This window comes from Marmota marmota, unplaced genomic scaffold (genome assembly GCF_001458135.2).
Source record: "Marmota marmota marmota unplaced genomic scaffold, marMar, whole genome shotgun sequence".
Taxonomy (NCBI): Eukaryota; Metazoa; Chordata; class Mammalia; order Rodentia; family Sciuridae; genus Marmota; species Marmota marmota.
In genome coordinates this window covers 16,782,912-16,807,660 of record NW_026000005.1, presented here as the reverse complement: position 1 = coordinate 16,807,660, position 24,749 = coordinate 16,782,912, and the positions used below count along the sequence as shown (strand labels likewise).

Genomic DNA, 24,749 nt, shown 5'->3' with positions numbered 1-24,749 from the left:
TGCAGTTTTAAACATATTTTTTTCTCATCTTATTCCCTGAGAGCCATGTCTATTATAAGACCTTTTCAGGGTTTCATTCAGCAAACTGGAAGAAAGTACCTTAGTCCAGGGCACTGTCATCCCGGGGAGGTTTACATCCCAGTACCCACACAACCCCAGGCACCAAGAATTCCCCAAAGAAGCAACTTGCCAGGTGCTCAGACTTCTGCCTCCTGCCCAGCCTCTTTCCCAGCCAGTCAAGGCTGAGACAGGGTTGGGGCCACATTCTTGTACACTGAAGGGTCTGTTGGGCAAGGAGGGGGCAGTTGAGGGCCAGTGGCCCTAGGAAGGGACCTAGATGGCATCTGATTTACCACTGGGCAGGAAAGGGTAAGCAGAGGAGGGAGGCAGCCTGAGGGCAGCCTGCATTGTACAAGAGACACTGGAAAGCAGAGAACAAAGGCTGTGGTTTGGGGAACATCAGGACACCACAGGGGCCCATTCCTACATCTCCTAAGAGTGCCAGTCAGTCACCAATGGGCAGGGACCATATCGATCATGTACGCTTTTGTGCCTTGATGTTTTACTTTAGGCTACCACTGATCAGTGACAACTATTGTTAGAATGTCTACCTCAGAATGACCCCGAAGAAGAGGCAGGGCCTGTTCTGTTCTCCCCGGGACCTTTCTTCCACCCCACCCCTTCCCCGCTCCTTCATCTCCCCTTCTCCTCCCTCCTCCTATACTATTCCTGCTCCCCTGTTCCCTCCTCTCTCTTTTCCTCCTCCTCCTCCTTTCTTCTGGAGGCAGGTAGACACAGCATGATTATATAGAACTGAGTGAGTCTCTTAGAGGAACAAAGGGAGGGACTGACAAGTGGGGAGAGATCCTAGTCCTCTCCACGGACATAAGAAAGAATGTCGAGGTTAAGAAAAACCGCTCGACACAGAAGCCAGACAAGGAAGGTGAGGACCAGATTCCTTCACAGGAAGAAAGGGGAAAACAAATGAACACCAGGGCAGGCTGTGCCCCCACGCCATCACAGACTGGAGACCCAGGGACATCTGTCGGTGGCAATGCAAGTCACTGATTTGAAGCCCAAGAAAGTTTCACTTTGGAGGGAGATCTGTAGTTAAAACAGTGTCCATTCTTTTCTTTTTCAGTCATTAATGGTCACACCCTGTGTTTGCGGCTATTATTAGAAATTTCAGACAACCCTGAAGTGGTTGACGTGAAAGATGCCAAAGGACAGTAAGTGTTCCCACACTTGGCCTCGGGTTGATGTTTCAATCACAAGAGGTAATTGGTTGCTCTGTTAAGCAGCTAAGAGGGCTGACTGCTGAATTCTAGGTTGGGGAGATATATATCTGGATGAAACTCACGGGTGAGGGCCCTAGAATAATGAGGTGCTTTGCGCTGCAGTGTGTATTAGGGAAGAGCACGTGGGGGTGGGGTGGCCATATATTTCCATGGGGAAAAAAAATCACCTTTATCTGGCTGTTTCTGTATTTCCTGGCTTTTTAAAATATATATATTCCCACCTTTGTTTCCTCTTTCTCTCCATCTTTTTAAATTTGGTTCATTTTAATTATACATGACAGTAGAATCCATTATGACATAGTTGTAAAATCGTGGAATATATCTTGTTCTAAGTCAGACCCCAGTACCTCTCCTTCCCCTTCCCTCTCCCCACACCCTGTTTCCTTCCTTCTACTGATCTTTCTGCCATTTACCCATAGTTATTCTTTAAAATTAATTTATTGTGAATGTACACAATGGTGAGATTCACTGTGGTGTATTCGTGTATGTACATAGGAAAGTTATGTCAGATTCATTCCACTGTCTTTCCTTTTCCCATCTCCCACCCCGCTTCCCTTCATTCTCTTTTGTCTACTCTACTGAATTTTTATTCTTCACCCCCTCACCTTATTGTGCATTAGCTTCCACATATCAGAGAAAATATGTGACCTTTGGTTATTTGAGAAGGGCTTATTTCACTTAATCTGATAGTCTCCAGATCCATCCATTTACCAGCAAATGTCATAAAGCATTCTTCTTTATGGTTAAATAATACTCCATTATGTATATATACCACATTTTGTTTATCCATTCATCTGTTGAAGGGTACCTAGGTAGGTCCCATAGCTTAGCTATTGTGAATTGTGCTGCTATAAACATTGATATGGCTGTGTCACTGTAGTATGATGATTTTAAGTCCTTTGGATATATACCAAGGAGTGGGATAACTGGGTCAAAAAGAATTCTAAATTTTCTTCTGAAAATGATGGGATTAGCATGAATATTTTGAGAAGGAGCCTTCCCCTGCACCCCTAGAAATCATTCCACCAGTGCCCTGTTAGAACAGAGGCAGATTCCTATATCCACATATCATATAGCAAATTGGAGACACAGAAAATACACAGCAATTGTCAAGAATAAAAAGAGAGACATCCTCCCCCTAGAAGTATTTGTTATATCCTTTTTAAAGGCTGTTCATCTCTCTCCCTAGAACCCCACTTATGCTCGCAGTGGCATATGGACATATTGATGCTGTTTCATTGTTACTTGAAAAGGAAGCAAATGTGGATGCTGTTGACATCATGGGATGCACAGCTTTACACAGAGGGGTATGTACATATTTCTCAGCTTTCGTCGGCACTGTTTCAATGAGCTTGTCTCCTTTTTTCTTTCCCTATTTGAATTTATAGTACAAAAAAATTGTTTCATAATATAGCCAGTTAACCTCAGCCAGTCAAAAGGAAATTACAAAATCACGTGGAAGCCCGTTGTTTCCTATGATCTCAGTCCATTCAATTGAGGGAAAAAGGAATGAGCCATGTACAAAAGGCAAGGACTCTCTGTCTGGAAGGAATCTTGGAGTGAGATTACCTTCATGTCAGCTGATTAGCAGAAGCTGACTACAGTTAAGTGTTTGAGGGAACTGCGTTACCAAACTACAAGCCCAGTTTACAAATGCTGGTGACTATTTGATCCTTAAAGGGACCCTCAGCCCCCAAGAGTGCACCTGCTAGAACTGGGCTGTGTAAACTGGTGTAGTCCTCAAGAGGACAAACTCCCCAACACTGCAGATATAGGAAACAAGGGTAAGAGACAACTATGAACTTCCCAGATAACAAAATCAGGGCCCACAGACTCTGTGAACAAGGAAGCTGCTTCTGGAGAACAAAAGTGACCGAAAGGAAAAAAAAAAAGAAAGAAATCAACAACTCATGCAACGGTACAATAACAAAAAGTACCCTTAAGTCCTGATCTTAAGATTCCGTGTTAGAGTATGATAAGTAGGTACATGAACACCTACTATTAGTGGGATTGGGTCTGTTTCTGATTATAAAGTACATGAACATTGGAGAAAATTTGCAAAATGTTTTTTGAAAAGCACAAAGGCAGAAAACCACAATCTCCAGCAATCATATCTCCCAGAGATAACCACTTTTGGTGTATATGTATTACCAATCTTTTTTTTTTTTTCATTCCTGTATATAGATTTCTCTTAAACCTTCAATAAGAGAGAATAGTGAAGGTACAATTTGGAATATGACTTTTTTTTCTTTTAGTATGTTAAGGAACTTTTTTGATATCATTAAATAGTTTTCCATACCATCATTTCTAATGCTCCATTGTATGTATGTGCCATAACTTCTCTTAGTGATTACCTGGTTTTGAGTAGTCTTGCAATTTCTAATTGTTGTTCATTACAAATGATGCCAGAGTATATATTCTTTGGACAATTCTTTGTACATTTCTGCAGATATGTAGTTTTTAAAGCATACCCAAGAAAACTAAATGCACAAAAGCAGAAATCATAAAATTGCTATTTGGTGATGGTGTAAACACCCTGAAAAGTGAAAAGAAGATGGACTTTATGTTGTCATTGTCACAGTCATACTTCTTATTTTTTGGACATTTCCTGTGGGCCATGCAACGGGCTGGCGACCTTTACGTATATAGTCATACTATATAACAACGTTTCAGCCATTGATGGACCACATTCACAATGGTGATCTCATGATATTATATTGGAGCTGAAAATTTGTTATCATCTAATATTGTACTCTACCTCTTCTGTTTAGATATGTTTAGATACACACATACTTACCATTGTATTACAATTGCCTACAGTGTTTAGTATACTAAAATCCTGTACAGGTTTGTAGCCTAGAAGGAATAGACTATATAGCCTGCATGTGCATTGGGCTATACCATCTAGATTTGTGTAAGTATAAGTACACTCTGTTTGCACAATGACAAAATCACCTAACAAAATTCTCAGAATGTATCCCAGTCGGTAAGCATCACATGACTGTATTATCTCATTAGTCCTCACAACAGCCTCTGAGATCATTATTTCTATTACTGTGTATAGATAAATAAAGTGAGGCAGAGAGAGGAGAATTAACATAAGTTTTACAAGGGGTAGGGAGACAAGATTTTACTCATATCTTCCTGCTTGTAAAGCTGGTATTTTCGACTATACCTTTCAGGTTATATTTGGAGAGTCAAGGGATGTTTCCAAAATGTTGATACTCACAGAGTTTTTTGGTGTAGATTTTGCTGGGGTTGTCCCACTTCCCTCCCAAGAGAGCCTGCTTCCCTGAGGGCCCATGCACAGGTGCACTTACTGTGAGCCCAAGCCTCACTCACCAACTGTCTTGCTTCCTGAGTCTTCTGCCCTTCTAAGTCTTGTTTTGTGTTTTCCTTGCCATGCACAGATTATGACCGGGCATGAGGAATGTGTGCAAATGCTGCTGGAACAAGAAGTGTCAATCCTCTGTAAAGATTCCAGAGGGAGGACACCCTTGCACTACGCAGCTGCTCGGGGACACGCCACGTGGCTGAGTGAACTGCTCCAAATGACTGTCTCCGAGGAGGACTATTGTTTCAAAGACAACCAAGGCTACACGCCGCTGCACTGGGCTTGTTACAATGGTGAGTTACTTGCATTTGACCAATCCCACTGGACTTCCTGCCCGAGGACCACTGCAATCTCAGTGGAGGCAAGAACACAACATAATGCCATAAGCCATGGTTTCCACTCCTGCTGCACCCAAGATATGTTTTTTTTTTGTTTGTTGGTTGTGGCCTGTTTGGTGGTTTTTAAAATAGATCCCCACCTTTGCCACCCCCATGGCTGTCCTGATGCCTTAGACCAGTAAAAGTTCACTATCCCCTTTTTGTTTATCAGTAACCTATAAATCTTAACCTGAACCTAGCCAGTTTTAATCAGTTTCTGAACTATGTACGATAACCAAGAATCCCACAAAGAAGTAAAATAATATAGCTGAACAAAAAACACATGGTGTAATAACATGTCATAATTGAATATTAGAAGATGCATGGTTTATCTTTTCATATTTCTTTTTTATGTTTCATATTCCCCATTTGTTTTTTTGCACTTAATATTTGGGAGACTTTTAAGTTTTTATTTCACTTTTTTGAATAAGAAGGTATGGGTTGTTCATTATACCATTTGAAATATTGCAGTGTCTTAAGTAAAATTAAGTTTCCATTTCCAAACCTACTTTCTCATGTGATTTAGTGTGTAACTTTCATAATTTTTCCTCTGATACTAAAAATAAATATGAACAAATGTGTACCTGTTTTTAGTTACATAATTAAACATCATTCCATAACTTTTTTTTTTTTAAATACTGAAAGTAGTTTGATAATCTCCAGTTTTGCCTGTGTGGTCTCTTAGGTGGGGACTCATATAGGAATGGTACATAGAGATATTGCCCGAAGCAAGGTCTTTTGGGAGATTCAAACTATGAAAGGGTTTGCGGTGTCTGGGACTGTTTAGGAGGAAGGGATGGATGTTGTTGGAAAGCTAGATAATTCAACTTGCCTACTCGAGGCTTCCTACCCTCATTACTTCATATGCTTCTTGATTCTCCTCAAATTAATATCAGCTTGTCTCTTTTTAGGTACAAAAAAGGAGGATTTATGTTTTAATATTTTACGTTGTCCAATCTTCATCATTCCGAGGTAGATCATAAGGGAATTTTGCTAAATTAGAACTGAGTTCAGTCAGGACACCAGTCTGTATTCCAAAGCCACATAAAATGTTTTCTTGCCTGATAGTTGTACAGCACTTCACAAGCCATGTCTAGGTCTTTCCTGGAGTAAAACTCCCATCCTTCTGAGACATAGGTAGGGCAGTTATTCCTAGTCCGGCTTTGTATATGGGAAACTGAGGCTCAGAGATCCCAAGTAAATTGCCTTAGGTCATGTAACAAGTAAGTTGATAGAGTTAGATCTTACCTCAGATTCAGTTGATGTAGAAGCCACCTGTCATTTTATTAAAGATAATTCTCACATTTCTTCATCTCCTTTTTGAAAACAATATTGTGTGCCTACTACTGGCCAGGTACCATTTAAAACACATAGTATTTTACATTCAAAGCCTTTTTGCATTCATTATCTCAAAATACTGTTTTCTACTAATCACTTATCTCCCCTTCACTAGGGTAAATGAACCTATTCGAGCAGGTGGAAGGTAAATTTCCTATTACAAATATGGGCAAATTGAGGTAGATATGTGTTAGGCATCTATCAATCAAGAGCTGAGGGTAACACAGACTCTAATCTGTTTGCAAATGAGGTGTCTTCTCTCTCTCTCTCTACCAGACCATATGGCCTTCACTGTCTGATTTGTTCATTACGTCTAAGAACACCTGTGAGCCTAGTTAATAACACTTGGGCATTTTTGTTAATTTTATTCCACAGAGAATGAGCAGTCAGCCAATTTAGGAAAATTCCTAAGCTAGAAATGAACACTTAATAAAAAAAAAATAAAGCAGACTATGTTGAATAAAGTTTCTTTCTTGGAAACTCCCTAAATTCTTTTAATTCCTTTCAGGTAATGAAAACTGTATAGAGGTACTTTTGGAGCAAAAGTGTTTTCGCAAATTTATCGGTAATCCTTTTACTCCACTGCACTGTGCAATGTAAGTAGAAATGCTGGAAGGTAATGGTGTTGCTTTAACTCTTTTGACTACATCTAGAAAAAAAATTGCCTTTTAGGGAAGGAAAAGCTTTTAGATTACAGATAAGACTAAAATATTCCATTTTTCTGCTAGTCTGATAGCAAAGTGTGGCCCCTAATGTTAATGATTTTCCAGAAGCTCCTTACGGAGTGCCACAGTTCCAAGGCGACTGACATACTACCTTAGGGAAACTGCAGGAAGGGGTGGGCTGAGAGGCACATTTCACATGATGTGAAGAATTCTTCAGGCACAGTTCATTTGTCTGCCGAGTTTTTAAAATAAATCAGAGTTAACAACAATATGCCTATGGATATTTAGAAACACATTTTCTACCAGGAAGACTTTTCATATACTGTAATTCTCCATTATTCATATGTGGTAAGTCTTTTTTGATAAATCTAATTTCTCCTCTAATCTTATAAGCCATTGTTCAGAGAATTCAGTGATTTTAAATCAGATTTCCATTTTCAGCCTGGAAGTCCAAGAACTGAGGATACTTTATGTTGTCTGTGGGTTGCACACAATGCTGGGTCATTTGGTTGGAAAGATATTAGAGGCATAAAATAGATGAATACAGAAAATTCTGGTGGTAAAGTCTCAGAATGACTTCAAATTTGTAGGATCCATTTCTCTCCTACTTTGGGATCTTCAAAACACTTAATATGTTAAGTGCCTTAACATAGTGTAAGTGGTATGCAGTGAACTGCTACCTGGATGCAGAGGTTCTGAAAAGGTGCTAGGCTTACCATGTGTACCACTGAAACACATACCACAACTATTGGCATCAGATTTTTAAAAATGCACCAGATTGTTAGATATACAGGATGTAGAAAAATATGTAAGGAAGGAATATGTAATTTTTTAAAGAGTGAGATTTTTTACATTAAAAACCATTTTTATTTTAGAATAAATGATCATGAGAATTGTGCATCATTGCTACTTGGGGCCATGGATTCCAGTATTGTCAGTTGTCGAGATGACAAAGGCAGGTAAGTCATCCTGAGAAGGAGTATCTTTTGTCTTTGCTGTGCAGATGCAGAACAGCCAAACATATTTTTTTAATTGAAAAGTAGTTCTGGCATTGTGGCTCAGTAGTAGAGCACTCGCTTAGCACGTGTGAAGCACTGGGTTTGATCCTTAGCATCACATAAAAACAAAAAATAACTAAAGGTATGTAAAAAAGTTTTTAAAAAAGTAATACATAGTTTTAAAAGTTAAATATTATAAAGGTTATATAATTAAAAGAAATTTCCCTCTTAGCCCAGAACGCCCAGTTTCTTCCATAGAGAAAACTACTGCACAGTGTTCTTTCCACATTTTTATATTCCCCTAAATATTTTCTGTGCATATCTACAAACACATAGAGATATATAGATATGTATATGTGTGGGTGTGTGCATAATTGTTTTAATGCAAATGGGAGCATTTTGTAACCATGTTCTGATTTTAGTAATCTTGGAGAGCTTTCCATGCCAGAACATACCAATTTAAAATCTTCGTATTATTTCATTGAATCCATCTACAGTATTTTACTCAGCCTGTCTTCTATTGAAGAATATTTAGGGTACTTCCAATATTTTTCTATTCAAAGACGTGGTACAGTGAACATTCTCACATCTGAATCTGTACACATGACCAGGTATATATAGAAGATCAACCTACGAGTGGAATTACTTGATTAAAAGGTTGATAGTTTTTAATTTTAGTAAGTAGTGCCAAATTGTCCTGATGAAGAAATCAACCATCCATATTAGATTTAATGTGGGTTTTAAATATTTTATTTAATCAACCAATTATCTACAAATTTAAGGTCAATTTTGAAAGTATCCATTTCAAAGAAGTTACTAGAACTCAAGATTAAATAATCACTGAAGATGCTAATTTCATTATCAAAGCCACCACATATATTACCCCCTCCCCCCATCTAAGAGGTATCATTCACATAGATGACACTTCAGTGTCTACCCTGACTGGCTTGCAGAGGTAGCTTTGTCCATAATCTCTGTAAACTGACAAATGTTAAATCCTAGACAGCACTGTGCTCATGTTTCTTGGGCAGTTGCAAAAGAGAGAACAGAGTTTGAAGGAAACTGAAGTCACGTTTGTTTGCCATCTTTAGGACACCCCTTCATGCGGCAGCATTTGCTGATCATGTGGAGTGCTTGCAACTTCTTTTGAGGCACAATGCTCAAGTGAACGCAGTAGATAATTCAGGGAGAACACCACTGATGATGGCTGCTGAGAATGGACAGGCAGGCGCTGTGGGTACGTACTGGTCAGATAGACTTTGCCTTTATGCCTATCCAGAAACCAAAAACAACAAAGGAAGAAATCAGTGTTCTTTTAGTATAGTCTTACTTAAGCCCCTTGAGTTTGCTCAGTCACCCTCAATTCTCTGTGACTTGATCATGGGTGAACATTTTCACGCAGAGCCAACCTGCCACAGTGAAATTTCTCAACACCGATAAACCAAATATGACAACAGAATCATTTTAAGTGGAAATGATGAAACTGTAAGGACAGTTAAAGCTAAAGCCTGTCAGCCTTGGATCTGGACAGAACAAATATGGCAGTAAATTACTCATTTTTTTTTTCTTTAAAAACATTAAATATGATTATGTGAGATATCCTGCTTTAAATGTTATTGTTTTTATAGTGTCTTCTTCAAATTGCGTGTGATTAGCACCTCATCTAACTGACTCTCTTTTGGCTTTTTCTGTAGATATTTTGGTGAACAGTGCTCAAGCAGATCTGACTGTAAAGGATAAGGACTTGAATACGCCCTTACATTTGGCTAGTAGTAAAGTATGTAAATGAATTTAAAACACTGTTACTTAATGTTGTAATCATATCACTGAAATTCCATCAGTCTCAGAAATATGAAACTGTGTAACATGGCTCTTAATTAATTTTCCCAGGATGTTGTCAACAATAAGTGGAATCAAAGTGGAAAAAGAAAGGGCAGAATCACCAGGTTGATGAGAGTATGTGCCACCAGAATGAGTGGCAAGGGTTTTCTTTCCTCATGTTTGCTACTTGCCTTCTTGTCACAGTCCATCAGTCTTGATGCTGCCACTGTATCTGTCATGTAACATAGTTGGTATCACATAGCACATTAGGACCTAGACTTCTAAAAAACAAGCCATTTGGACAGGAACGGTGGCTTATAGTTTTAATCCCAGCTACTGGGGAAGCTGAGGCAAAGGAATCTCAAGTTCAAGGCCATCCTAAGCAACTCTGTGAGGCCTGGCTCAAAATAAAAAATTTTAAAAAGGGCTAGGGATATAGTTTAATGGCAAAGTACCATTGGGTCCAATCCCCCAGAGTGTGTGTGTATGTGTGTGTGTGTGTGTGTGTGTGTGTGCGTGATTGTGTGTAGTTCAACTTGTTCTGTTGTTCAATTTGAAGACATTGCAATAATACCACCAAAAAATACATTACTGTAAAGCAAATAACTATCCACCTACATTTCTGCCCTTTGCCCCTTTTTCCTGGTGCATTATTCAATTTTTTTGTTACATAGCATTGTGTTCCTGCTTACTTAAAAGATAAACGTATGTATGTATATGTGTATCTGTACACACATACGTGAGCACACACATAAACATATAGGTGTATGTATGATTTCACAAAAGGCATTATAGTATCATGCCAGTTGACACCAGTGATGGTGGTTTATTGCAACATAATTAAAGATATTAATGGTGTCACCTAAACCCAACGGTATCAGAAATGTCAGCTCTTCCTTGCATTATTTGCATTTTCTCATTTCATGCTCTGTGAAACCCAGGGAAACCACAAAAAGTGCTAGTTTCATGGAGTTCTTTACAAGAGGCAGTATTTTAGTGAATATAAGCACAGTGCTTTTCAGAATTTTGTGCAAATGGATCACCTGGGGACTTGGTTAAAATACAGATTCTGATTCATTAGGTCTGGTTGGGGTCCAAGATTCAACATTTCTAACTCTCAGGTGATGAGGATGATCCTGGTCTGTGGCCCTTGCTTAATAAGGGCTTAGAAACCATGTCCTCCTTACAAGGGCACTAGGCTTGAAGTCTTTACAAGGGATCTCTGGTTTAATAACTAATTTTTTTTTTAAATTGTCAACCATCTATTGCCATAAGATCTAGTAATAGCTTCCTCTGGTTGAGTGAGAAAAGATGAGTTTCCCTAAACTGGGCCCCTTCGTGACATAAGGCAGTAAATGATGATGAGGGATACAGATAATGGGTCTGATGGGAATACTGAGGGGAAATGGATCATGCAGTGATAAGTGAAGGTTTGAGGAAGGTGGGAGCTGGTATGTGTTTTAAAAGTAATATTGAAGGATTTAAAGGTACTCTTAATTTCTGCTTTACCAGCTGACCTAGCTAAACTAGCATCTGCTTTAGTCTAGACATTAATTCTAAAAATTATCTTGGAAATATTAATGTTAAATATGAGTACTTTAGATCAGATTTATGTTACCCCAAGTCCTAATAGATTTAATGGAGAATCTTAGAATATCTGGAGTCCCTTGACATTTTAGAAAAAAAAAAAAATGACTCAGAAAACAGCCCTGAAGAATGCTTTTTAGTTAGAGGCAATTCAGTTTCAATTTAAAGCATAATGAAGTAATTTTTCAGGAAATTCACTGTCTCCCTCTCATGTTTCTTCTTATTCTTTTTCTTTATTAGGGTCATGAAAAATGTGCCTTGTTAATACTTGACAAGATACAAGATGAGAGCCTTATTAATGCAAAAAATAATGCACTGCAGACGTAAGTATAACTACTAAAGTTTGACCCAGAGTTGTAGACATGTGACAAAATGTAAGAGCCTGCCATGTGCCAGGCAGGCTGTGGGGGACACCATGATGAAAGATGGAGGCCAGGCCTGGCTTCCCCTTAATGAAGATTACAGTCACATGCCTGCAAATGCTGACTAGCTAGACAATTTTATTCAGAATTCTTATTTTTATATTCCTTCTCAGAATTTTGTGAGGCCTTTGTTTCTCTTTGCTGATATTTCTGTGGTAACATTGTAAATTTAATGAGCTATTAGAAAAATCTTATGGGCTTACGGGCTGACATATTTGGGGAAACTATTTGTATTATGTATTAGCATTATGTATTCTGACTGGAAAATGACAGTTTTATAAATTAGATTCCAAGAATACATTTGAAGAGTTTCTAAGCTATTTGTCTTAATTATATTTTAATATAATTCAGTGTAACCCTCGGTGTGAAGGATCTAAAAGCTGCTTCATTTTCTATTTTAGGGAATTGCTTATGCATTTGTTTTAAAGGCAAAGGAGTACTCAAATTTTTTTTTTCATTTAAGATTCTTAAGCAATATATAGCACAATATGCTGAGTTTGACATTATACAATATGTAAGGTATCATACATTCAGTTGAGCATCTCTGTGCATTTAATAATAATGAGACTTAAGAGTGTATGTTAATACCAGTCATATTGATAAAGAATATGAAACAGCGACTCAGATTCAGAAGTAGAAATCAGGCAATAAAGAACCTTCTTCAAAACACACCAAAACTTGAATTCTTCCTTTGTCTTCCTATCTACTGCCGCTGAGATAGTTTGTGATGCAGAGGATTTGTAATATCTGTAGGGAAATCTGGGCAAACACATAAGAACAGTTGGATCATTAGCACCTAGAAAAGATCTGGCCAACACATATCTTTTTTAAAAAAAATAAAAATATCCATGTACTATTTGTAGATTGTTAACTACGTATTCATTTTAGTGACTCAAACTAACCAAAATACTGTATTTTCATTGTGTTAGTTTTCCTTTACTAAATAAAATATCTGTGATAATTAACTTGTAAAGAGAAAATGGTTATCTTGGCTAACAATTTGTGAGGTTTCAATTCATGATCAGTTGGCCCCTTTGCTTTGGGCATGATAGCATATCATAGCAGGGAGCATGTAGCAGAACAAAGCTGTTCACTCATGGTCAGGACAAAGGAGAGGAAGAGGAAGGGGCTGGGTCCCACAGTCCCCTGGAGGATATGCTTCCAATGACCTAAAACTTCCCAATAGACCCCACCTGTTCAAGGTTTCACCACTATTTTAGGAAATTACTTATGCATTTGTTTTAAAGACAAAGGAGTACTCCAATTTTTTTTCATTTAAGATTCTTAAGCAATATATAGCACAAAATGCTGAGTTTGCACCAAGCTAAGGACCAACACATAGGTCTTTGGGTCCATTCCAGATCCAAACTATAGCACTCATGCAAATTTATATTACAACTGATACTCAGTATTGTTTTGTAGACCACTCCATGTTGCAGCACGTAATGGCTTAAAGGTGGTAGTTGAAGAGCTGCTGGCCAAAGGAGCCTGTGTACTTGCTGTAGATGAAAATGGTAAGTGGAAAAAAATAAATAGTTGCTGCAGGTACCTTCCTTATGCTGGTTGAAGCCAGAGGAAACTAGAAAGATAGGAGCTAGTTAAAAAGGCAATAAGAACATTCTCCTCCTTGAAAGTTCCATGTTTTAAGAAATCAAGCCAGGATAATCTGTCCTGTCTGTCTTTTTGTAAAACACATTGTTTAACTGTAGACCACCAGTACTGTTCATTTTGCATGTAGTGTCAGCAGCTGATCCCTAACTCCTCAGCATGGTAGTTGAACATTTTAGACACACTAAAAACCTTTCAACTTGGCATTTGGAATTCCAGCTGCATATGCTGAGGAATTAGAGATTACATGTGTCATTAATGCATGCTCAAGGGCTCAATGAAAACCTATATCCTTTATTTATTTCAGTTCATTCTGAGATCAACACTCCCTGCCTTTTTTTTAAAGTGTAGATCAGAACTCATATTCCTGGTAATATGGAAATTTGGGGAACATGAGTAAAATTTTATTGATTAATATCTAGGCTTGAAACCTTCTCCTGATCTATATAACATTCCTTTTTCTAAATGAGCTACTTCTTGTCAGAAGCTTTCTACTCTGTCTGCTTCCTAAGAAAATTTGAAAACTAATGAATACTAGAATTGCACTAAACTACCATTTCAAGCACCAATGCCTCTTAACCTTGAGGAGCAAAAAGGAACTTCTGGATATTTATAAATTAAGTAATTTTTTAAATGTGGCATTTAATTAAAGTATTATAATGTATTAATGTAACTCAATTAACTGCTTATTACAGGTATTGGAATTAGCAGCTCATGCCTATTTCTCAGAAGTAAGCAGCCATACTGACATCATTAGCTAACTCTTATTAGTTTTGGTTTTGCAGCCCCATGTATCCTAGCATGTACCCTGCTCTATCCCCAACCTGACTCATCTAGGAAGCAAAGAGAGTCCTCTGCTCCTCCATCTCCTCTCACCTTCCCTTACCTTCTTTTCACCACTGTATACCTTAGGGTTGGCACGGAGAAACCTGCAGATTTTCTCCAAAATGACCAGAGAGATAAGAAGTGATTAGTTTTGCTTCTCTCTAGCATAAATCTGATGCATCTAAGGTTTATTTGGCCTGCAGTGACAACATTAGGAACAATAGCCCTGGGTCAGAGGAATATAGTCTGCCTATCTCAGAGATTAGTTGCATCCCAAAGACCTGGGAACATTTGGGGCAGTTTTGTACAGCACTGCAATAATTCCTTTCCTGGTCACTGACCTTTGTGAGATGGAATGCCAAGATACCTGTTCATTCTTGTTTGGTTTCACACCACAAAGAGGAATAATCTCTTAAAGGCTGAGGGGGTAGGGAATCAGGTCAATGGATGGCAAACAGAACATCTGAGTTTTATTGAACCAGTTCCTCTGAACACCTGAGTGAGTACAAGACTCATTGTGTAGTGGGAACTTTTGCCAGCAGAGAGGGTAGCTAAGCCTTTCAGGCCAGCAGAGTAAATATTGGATAGGGTAGTAATTAAGTCAAAGAATGAAACTACCTCCCAAGGCACCTGTTTCATGTGTTGAGGCAGTTTTCTCATCTGGACTGGACTCATGAAATATAAATGATAGCGATGGCATAGCTCTAATTAGGGCAAGCATAGATTTTTCCCACATCTGTTACATTTCAGATTTGGGACTTTGTTATGTGGGGTGGCTACTTTTTTTAAAAAAATTCTGTTATATTTCTCTTAAATGGTAGTTAATTGTTAATCACAGAATGATTAGTGCTCTCCTGTGTCTGATCTATCCAAACATTTCCATCTTTCTAAAACCAGTTAATTAATGTATACTTTATGTAAAATAGATATAAAGTGACAAAACTGCATTAGTCATTTTGACAGCCATATAATTCTAACTTGACACATGGTTACCTACCATGGAAAGTCATTGTTCTCAGAATGAGAGTCCCCCTCAGGCCCAGGTCTGAGGCTCATGGTGTGCGTGTGCTCTCAAGTAGAAACATCCTCCTGGTTGTCCTGTTGCTGTTTTCTGTGGAATCATGTCCTACCCCCGCCCCCTCATGTTTCTGTTCACTAGACGAAGGCTGGAATTCTGCCTAACTTCAGATAATATGGTGCTTGCTATAGTCGTGTGAGCTGAAAACAATCACCAAAAAACCCCCTCCATAGAATGTCTTCCCTCCCAACCCCTCCAGTCTCACCCCTAGCATGACTTGTGGGAATAACTCCTCCTTTGACCTGGCATGAATGCTAACTCAACATACATCTCCACCCGTGAGCTCATGGGAGATGTACTGTGGAATGCTCACGCCTCTCTGGACCCCAGGACTAACCTCTGCCTTGTCTGCGTTTATGCCCAGGTCATACCCCGGCCCTGGCTTGTGCTCCTAACAAAGATGTGGCTGACTGCCTGGCCCTCATTTTGGCTACCATGATGCCTTTTTCTCCTTCCAGTACAATGACGGCTGTCAACTTCGTTTGTTTTAAAAAAGACAATTTGAGCAGGACGACCCTCTCCAATCTGGGGAGCATGGTTAGCCTGTGCAGTAACAACGTAGGCTCGGAGGACGGGTACAATGAGAACGATTCTGACTCCGAAACCTTTTGACTTTGGACGGTAGAAGCTTTTCCTTCATCACCTGTGTTGGAGGAAGGGAAAGAAGCTTGAATTCCATGTTTATGCTGTACTCAAGTATTATTGGGGGCCCGAGCTTCCAGAAGCCAGTAGAGAAGGAGTTGATCCAACCTAGGCAGGGCAGCTAGGCTGTAGGGTGAAATACACACACAGATGGGCTCCGATTTTGTTTAGTTTCATGTTTTCCTTAGATCTAAGATATTTCTGTGAAAGTCTACCTCTCATTTTAAGTAAGGAATTTTAAAAAAAAAGTATTTGATTCTATTTCTTGGGGATAAGGCAACAGAGAGGCAACTGTTCACTATAAAGAATTTTTGTGTGTGTGTACTCAGCAGTGAGTTTTCAGAAGTATATCAATGTGACATTCATGTCCCCTGGGAGGGGAGGGAAGAAGTGGATAGGAAATGCCTCAAACCTCTTCTCACTCTGATGTTTACTTCCTCACTAGAAGCCAAAGGTAAAGATGTTCATCTTCAGAAATAATGCCTATAATAGTCTTTTTAAGGGAGTCCAACTATTCCTATCCTCTCTATAGTAAGCACTTAAATATCCAGAACTTCTTTCTGAAGATCTTTGTTAAAGTTGCCAGATGAATGAACTTGCTTTTTTTTTTTCATTTAACACAAATACGGCACCCAATGTTTCCCCATAACATGACTAATTTTCCCTCAAGTGATTGAGCCCAAATCTATCTAATAACATTGAAGGTGAAAATTATATTGCGCCAAAACTTTGAGGCAATATGCAAATTTAATATGAAACTATCCTCTGTTAATTTCTCCTTAAATCAAAATACTAACTTTTTAAAAAAGTTTGAATTGTCAGCATTGTTCATCAATAGTAAAATGTTAAATGAGCTTCTCAGTCAAGGTCATGCCAAGTGAGTGGAAGTATGACTACAGAAGGGAACAATGAAAGTGAAAGCAGAAAGTAGAGATGGGTGATATGGAAATTAAAGCCAATTGCCAGTTGTTCCATGATGAAATCAACATAGTGAATACTGTGTCTACTCCCTCTGCCAAAGCTTCTAGGTCAAATGGACCCCGTTCCGCACCTGGAACAGCTGTACAAAAAGAAGAATGAGACTTTAAAAATTATGCACATACACACACACACACATACACACACATATCTGTGTATATATATATATGTATGTAGCTCATCAGCCAGCTATATGTGAGGACCAAAATGCTTCAGTCTAAAGTGGAAGATTTAAATTTTTTTCCTTCAAAATGAAAGTGAGAACTGTAGTAGCTTTTCTATGGAGTTAAAGTGTAATCTTTTTGTGTACCAGTCTTTGTTGTATTTTATATTTCTTATGACACAGATTTCTAGTTGATGGCTTAACATTTGTAACTGATGATGTGTTGACCACAGTTTATTTTTTTTGTCAAACTAGAGAAAATGTCTGTATACTTTTGATGTAAATGTGTTTATATTTATTTGAAATGAAACAAATGCCGAGGAAACTGTTTGTTCCTTGTTTTAATTGTTATGTATCTTATTTGGAATAACAAAAAAAAAAATAGAAAAACACCCTTGACCCTGGGCTAGCCAGCAGCCCCCGGTCCAAACCCAGCATTTCCACTGCTAAGGTTTCCAGTCCACCCTCAGGTTCATGCATCACTCAGTCCCAGTCTGCAGCCAGCATAGAGTGTGTAAGACATGGCCATCCACATGCTTTCTGTAAGACAAAAGCTAAAGTGTATAGTGGGTCATATACACAAAGGTGGGCCAAAGAGAGACCCAGAAATTACCCTGAATACACTGAAAAATCTTACCTGGTCCCCAACCCTAATGGGAAATGATGTCAGCGTGGGCACTGTGCCAAGAGAAGAAATCAGAATCACCAGCTCAAGTGCTATATTCCCCTTGAGGAAGAGACAGGAAAGAAATGTGTTGCAATAGGGCAGTACTAGTCAACATTTTATAATAAGTTCCATTTTCACCCTGGAAATTTCTATCTCACAGTGTGTGTGAGATATTTTCCAAAACAGTGTTCTATCATATCTGAATCAAACACAGATACTGTATTATTTTTTTCTTCTAACTGTAAAAGACTTTATTTAATCTTATTCTTTTAATATCCTGGATTTAATTAAAACTCATGTTGAGTTCTTCACAGATGAGAACTTGTCAAAGGTCTTACAGAACCTTTATTAATTTCATCAAACATTTTCAACACCGACATCATTGTTTTTTAAACTCGGTGTGGTATTTTCTCTCCTTCTTCTGTTCTTTTGTTTACAGAAGATGAATTTTTAAAAATGTAAACAGATTGCTAATGAACAATAATGACCTATCTTTACCAAAACACTGAAAACAAGGGAGCTCCGATATTGAAGAGCATGACACACTGAGGTGTCTTTTTCTAGAAGTGAATGGGAGTCTTACTCGGTTGGTATTTAAAGCAGGAAATGAAATGCCTGTGTTAAATAGCAAGGCAGCATTAACATTTTTCCTGTAGAGTAGCAGAGAGTACGTGGATCTTTTCAGCAAAGCAGTGACCTACCCTGAGGCATTATCTCCGTGGAGCTGCATTTTGACTTTTCCTCACTGTCTTACCGATAGAAGGAGGACAAAGGAACAAAATGAAATCATGCTCACAATGAACTGTTCATTGAATCAGTATAGATCTCTTTCTCCTTTGTTCTCCCCACTTCTCCTTCATAAGAGAGACCAAATTTTTTTTTTTAAGAAATGACTTTAAAAACTGTAATTTCTGTGTGTTTCAAATTACATCTTTTAGAAATAAGATTGTTTGCAACATAGCTTTCTAAGAAAAAAACAAAAACAGAAAATGTGTTTTTTAGTCTTACATGCTTAGTGCTTTTACCTAAATGTGTTATTTTTAGACTGTATTTTAACCACAGCCCTGTGATCATGTTTCATTGCACTTACCGATTCGCCAGTGTCTGCCTATCTTTGGTAAATACATCATTATCTCCAAATTGCCTAAAACCTGCTATGATTCTACAGTAAATAGCTCAGGGGATTTCTATTTATCACTACTAAAAGGGCACCATAGTATGTTTTGGTACTTTAGGCAGTAAACAGCTGCTTGACTTATTGTTTTATTATTCAGTTAGAGCAGAACATCAAATGGATTTGCTGCACTAGTTAATCTTTGTACTGTTGAGCAACTTGGTTTGCTTATCTGTTGTGTTGGTTGAAAACTCATCCCATTTTTTGTCATGTGAAATGAAGTTAGAGTGCCTTTTTATATTTGTATATTCTGAAAACGTTATGTGAAATGTTTTGTATTTTTTTCATTTGAGTGTTATCAGAGCAATATAATACCAGTGAGTTTTCATTGCAACCTTTCTTTGAATGTATAAAGTGTCTTCCCCTCCCTTTCCCCTTTTCTCTGCTTTGAAATGAAAATGCTAAAGTTTTCTATAGGAATTACATTTGGTTTTGCAGTGCTAAAATGCTTTCTTCTTACAAAACTGTAAACCATAGGTCAGTATTATAGAGGAAAAGCGTTTTGAGATAGTGACAATCTGGGCGTATGTATAAAATGTAATTCTATGAGTTTCTTATGCAGTGATATAAAGATTCAATGCAAGTACCTTTTGTTTAGTTTTGTCTACATTCTTTATGCTTTAGCATGTGCAATATATCTTTACAATGCACGATGATACAAATTTGGTGCCAGTGTTATATTTTGCATAACATATTTGTAACAGCATAAAATATTGTTTGATGATTTCAGTGGGATTTTGTCTGTAATGTTTTCTTATGTAAATTGGAGTTAAATGACTCTGGTAAATGTCATGACTGTAAAAATGAGGAAAATTGTTTTTAGTTCAGTGAATGACTTTGAACCAATCTGAATCTTCTCAAGCACAGTTTGATACTTTTGCAACTACTGAATGCTCTAATAACGTAATGAAGTACTTAACTGTAATATACTATGGAAATGCATTCAGATGGTTATTTTTACAAATAAAAACGGTACAAATATTGTTGCTATTGTGTTTTCTTTCATTTTTCCACCTTATGCTTTTTTCACATTATGCTGATTTAAATTTTGGTCTTCCCTTTCAAACCATAGCAACATTATTTACACTTTGAAAATAATCAAGACAGAAGTGTATCTCCATATTTGCAATTTCTGTGTGTGTTATCACAATTAGATTTTTTAAAAAGTCAAAACACGTATGTTTGTTTCTTATATTTATTTATGCCTCTAAAATTTCCATAAAGGACTGGAGCTGGCTTGCAACAAAAGACATGTGATAACCTACCAGTGGAAAAATTAAGACAGGAAAAAAGAATACAAACACATATGGGACACAGTAGCTGTGACTGAACTTGAGTTTTCTCTAAGCTTCCTTGCAGCCAAGGAAAGAAGGAAATATGATCAGTTATATGTCTGCATACATCAGAAAGGAGGAAGCCTACTGTACCCTAAAAATTTGAAAACAATCAGTTTATCTTTGTTGCTTTCACCATTACCCTGTAGCTGCTTCATAGCAACACAAGAACCTATCTGTCTGTACTATCTTTGAAGGTATCCATAGATATTCTATCTCCATTTATCTCACCATCTAAAATTTCTCCACCTGAGTAGTAACTGCAGGTAAAGTCCATGGGGAAAACCTCCTGATGCAGTTTCCAGTTAATGAGAAAGAGATTTGGGGGTGGAGCTTAGAATAAAATATTTGCAGTTCTTAAAGTCCACTCCAGTTTCAACACCAGCTTTTTCATGAAGAAACTGAATCCCAGAGAAGTTAAACAACTTGCTTAAATTTGCATAGTATCTGCCAGAAACCTTTCCTGGAGAAGCTCACAGCATGGCAAGTTGCCTCATGGCAGCAAGCAAGACACAAGTGTCTGTTCTTTGTAACTGAGTCTCAGAAGTGATATGTCATCCTTTTCCCTATAGTCTATTCATTGAAAAGAGTCTGTACTTGGAACTCTACTGGAACCACACTGTTCAAACAGTGGGTACTCAAGGACAGAGGATTACCAAAGGGAGTAAACACCAGGAGGGAGAAATTTATGGAGCCACTTTTGAATGGTACATACCACAATGGTCTATCACAGTGCCCCCTGAAGGTCAAGCATCATTCTTGAATGACTTCTTCCCAGTAATGGCTCAGGAAATTATTTGCTTGACTTCCTAAATTCTCCCTTTCAAAGAAGTATATTAACCTCCTCTAATTTTACATGTTCCTTCATAAACAAATAGAAAGGGGATAATGGCCTCTTTTGCAGCAATTATATTGTTGAACGTTGATGTGTCACTTTGTCTCCAAACTGCTTGTCAAAGGATCCCTCTCTCTCATTCCATTCAGCAGGTTTAAATCCCCATGCATCTAATCCTGACTTAACACACTTAATGCATTCCAGAATTAGCTTGCAAGGCACAAAAGCATTAAGCTAAAAGGCTATTAACATACCATAAAAATATTGTGGGTAGAAGTGTTTCATGAATTATGTCTTTAGCAAATTATATACAGAAGGTACATTTGCTGTAAAATATAAAGCAAAAAATGACTGTGCCATTCCATTCATTAATTCTCAGTCCTCTTGGGGGAAGTGATTGAAAATGTGTGGGCGTTTGTGGTGGGAAGGGATTGCTACCAGCATCTACCATTCTGGGCCCAGAAACACCAAATATGCCACCCAGTCCAGTAACCAACCATCACATCCACAGGGCCATTGCTCCCCTACCCCTCTGCTCATCTGCTCTCTCTCCTTCTGTTTCTGAACCATTTCTTCATCAACTTATTCTCTTTGAAGCCAGTCATATTTCTTTATGTATTTCCATAAGGAATTGCCTAAACATGCTCCAGTATGCAGCCCATCATAAGGAGAACATACAAGCTTAAGAAGGAGAACATGGAGGGCAATGCTGAACCCATGTGCCCTAGTCTTTCCAGCAGAGATCACACGCTGGTGAGTGGACAAGAGAAAAGTTCTGCATGAACTCAAGATAAATATTTAATTCCTTTATTAACAGACACACAAATGTTTGCGTGTGTGATAGAGTTTATTAGTGACCCTTTCAAGCGCAGATGCACCAGAGAGGAAAGCAATCCAAAGATAGTTAAGGAGAGAAAAATGAGGGGAGAAAATGGAGGGGGAAAAATTTAGGCAGTAGCTGGAGGAGAATGTTGAGATAGGAGATGTAGCCTATTAATGGTGAGAGAAAGGTGTAAGAGAGAACAGGAAGAAAATGTGAAGAGGGATGGGTGATTTGGAAGATCATTTATAGAGCAGTAGAGGATTGCTGAGTAGGGTTTAGTACACCTGAGATTTATAATCTTTAATTGAACATATTAGTCATCTTGGTGAGGTGTTTTTGTTTTTTTTTTCCATTAGCTATTTGAATGCAGGAATGGAGTAAGTAGAAAGTAGAGTTTAACCAAGGATAGAGCTTTGCAAAGTGAGTCCAAGGAGAGGGAAAGGAATGGAAACTTAGTGCTTTTAATAGATGTGATTCTATGGTTCATAGATTGAGGGAGATGATGAGTAGTAAAAAAGAAAAAGAAAAAGGTGGTACAATCAATGGAATTGTTGAGTTGTAGCACCAAAGTCAAACTAGATGCGGGGTGCTCAAGATAAAGATTCAGAGGTGGTACAGTTTTCATGGTGACACAGCCAAAGATCTCATCATGGGAATGGGTTGGTAGCTGAGGATGATTTTGGGGGAAAAGCATTGGAAGTAAAAAAAAAAAAAAAAAAAAAGTCCAAATCCGGGCAGGTCAATATGACAAATGGTTCAAAAGCCATCAGAGAATTTCAACAAAACTGATGAGAAAACTTGACCACTTCAACACATCTATTATCCAGGCATTTTACTAAAAGTAGACACATACTCAAAGCTGATTTATTGTGGGTCCAAAGTTTGATTTCAAGATTAGGATAACATTCTTGAAGAAGTAATGGTGGTCAAATGAATTTTTGTTAAAAAAAAAAAAGACCTTGACTATGACACAATGACAGGTTTTATGACCATATGGTTTAGACTAAATGTGTTTATCAGGCTCTCCAGAAAATATGACAGATGGCTAAGATCTGCAGAATGAACAAAAAAAGGAGCGTATGGATCACACAAATATCTTGAGATAATAATGAAAAATTGACTACTTCCCAGTGGACTTTCACAGAGAACAAAACATTAAAATCTTTGGAATTCTGTATTGCTCTTTAAGTGAAAACCAAGTTTACTTCAAAATATTAACTTTTGCTAAAAAAAAATCTCAATTTTTAACTAAAAAACAGAAAACTAATTTGGGTTTATAATTCCCTTTTGGATTTCTTTTTCTTTCTTTCTTTTTTTTTTTTTTTTAAAAAAAACGATTTCTTCTTTCTAATGCTACATTTCTGTTCCTTAAATCTTAACTCTGCTACATATGCGCACATGTATGTACACACATACTTATGTACGTGTGTGTATATATATGTATGTTTTGATACATAATATTCTTTGTCAGGCCTGAGATCGACTCCTTGCTATTTTATTATTTCTTCAAGTCTGTAAAGATTTTGTTAGAGGAACGGTACCTGCTAATTTATTGATTTTCTGCTTAACTTCATTCACAAGGGACTACCTATTAGCATGTAAATTTTGATTAGGCTGCTGGACCCATTTCATTTTGGCATCAGTGCTAAAAATGCTGATAAGGGACCCAGTTGGTGCCATCTGGGGAGCTGACTTTGTGATGTCACAGCTGACACTAGAAATTAGACTGAGAAAACCAATTAATTTCCCACAATGCATTTCAGATGTTTAAAAAGAAAAGCCTTTGAGGGTGCTAATAATAACCCCTAGAGATAAGAATAGCTCCTGTAGTGTATATGAATGATTCGTCCTCCTCATCTTTGCTGCCAGCCTCGTGACTGGAGAGTAAGCTGGAGGGTGCTGAGCAGAGGACATTCTTGCTATGATGTTGGTTGTAACCAGACCTTTTGTACCCCAAATGAAAATCACCTCATTAAATTACTCAAGCTGCTTTCCACTTAGAGTGAGTAATGAAAGGAACTAATGCTCCCTCAATGCTTATGATGTGCCAGGCTCCATTCTGAGTGCTGTATATCCTTATGGGAGCCCTAGGAGATAGGTATTATTATCATCCCCAAGAATACATAGGCTACTCATGGCAGATCTGGGATTCAAACCTAGTCAAGGTGACTTCAGAACCCATAATCTTAACTCTGCTACACATGCATGCACACACACACACACACACACAGGTGTATATATACACATACACATATATATGTATATGTGCACATACATATATACACACATTTGTACTTATATAAATATTTATGTGTGTTTGTTTTAATCCATAATCATACTCTGCTACACACACACATATTTATACAAAGTGTAAAACAAACTGCTTGTTGTCATTTTCCCCCCTTTTTCTAGCCTGTTTTTCTGTTTTGTTTTCCATTTTGTTCTTATGTTTTTGTTTGTTTGCATTTGTGGTGCTAGAGATTGAATCCAGGACCTTGCATGTGATAGGTAAATGCTCTACAATTAAGCTACATCCCCAGCCCTTTTTATTTTTTTTTTAAAGATTGATATCACTTTTATTTTTTTATTTTTTAATTTTTTTTTTAATTTTTTATTGTTGGCTGTTCAAAACATTACATAGTTCTTGATATATCATATTTCACACTTTGATTCAAGTGGGTTATGAGCTCCCATTTTTACCCCATATACAGATTGCAGAATCACATCAGTTACACATCCATTGATTTACATATTGCCATACTAGTGTCTGTTGTGTTCTGCT

General features: G+C 37.8%; 1 protein-coding gene across 6 annotated transcripts in view; it reads left to right on the top strand.

The window, feature by feature from the left end:
- Ankrd44 (ankyrin repeat domain 44) overlaps positions 1-24,749 on the top strand; it is a 329,913-nt gene that overhangs the window by 272,522 nt on the left and 32,642 nt on the right. For 3 of the 6 annotated variants that reach the window (XM_048808229.1, XM_015481183.2, XM_048808232.1), the window contains 10 exons: positions 1,142-1,229; positions 2,488-2,605; positions 4,709-4,925; positions 6,856-6,943; positions 7,888-7,971; positions 9,102-9,247; positions 9,705-9,787; positions 11,659-11,741; positions 13,263-13,354; positions 15,716-19,961. In XM_048808229.1, coding sequence (XP_048664186.1) covers positions 1,142-1,229; positions 2,488-2,605; positions 4,709-4,925; positions 6,856-6,943; positions 7,888-7,971; positions 9,102-9,247; positions 9,705-9,787; positions 11,659-11,741; positions 13,263-13,354; positions 15,716-15,963 — 1,247 coding nt within the window. In that variant the 3' untranslated portion in view covers positions 15,964-19,961. Of the gene's footprint in view, positions 1-1,141; positions 1,230-2,487; positions 2,606-4,708; positions 4,926-6,855; positions 6,944-7,887; positions 7,972-9,101; positions 9,248-9,704; positions 9,788-11,658; positions 11,742-13,262; positions 13,355-15,715; positions 19,962-24,749 lie in introns of those variants that run through there. The other 3 variants (XM_048808231.1, XM_015481184.2, XR_007349421.1) reach the window with 2 other exon arrangements.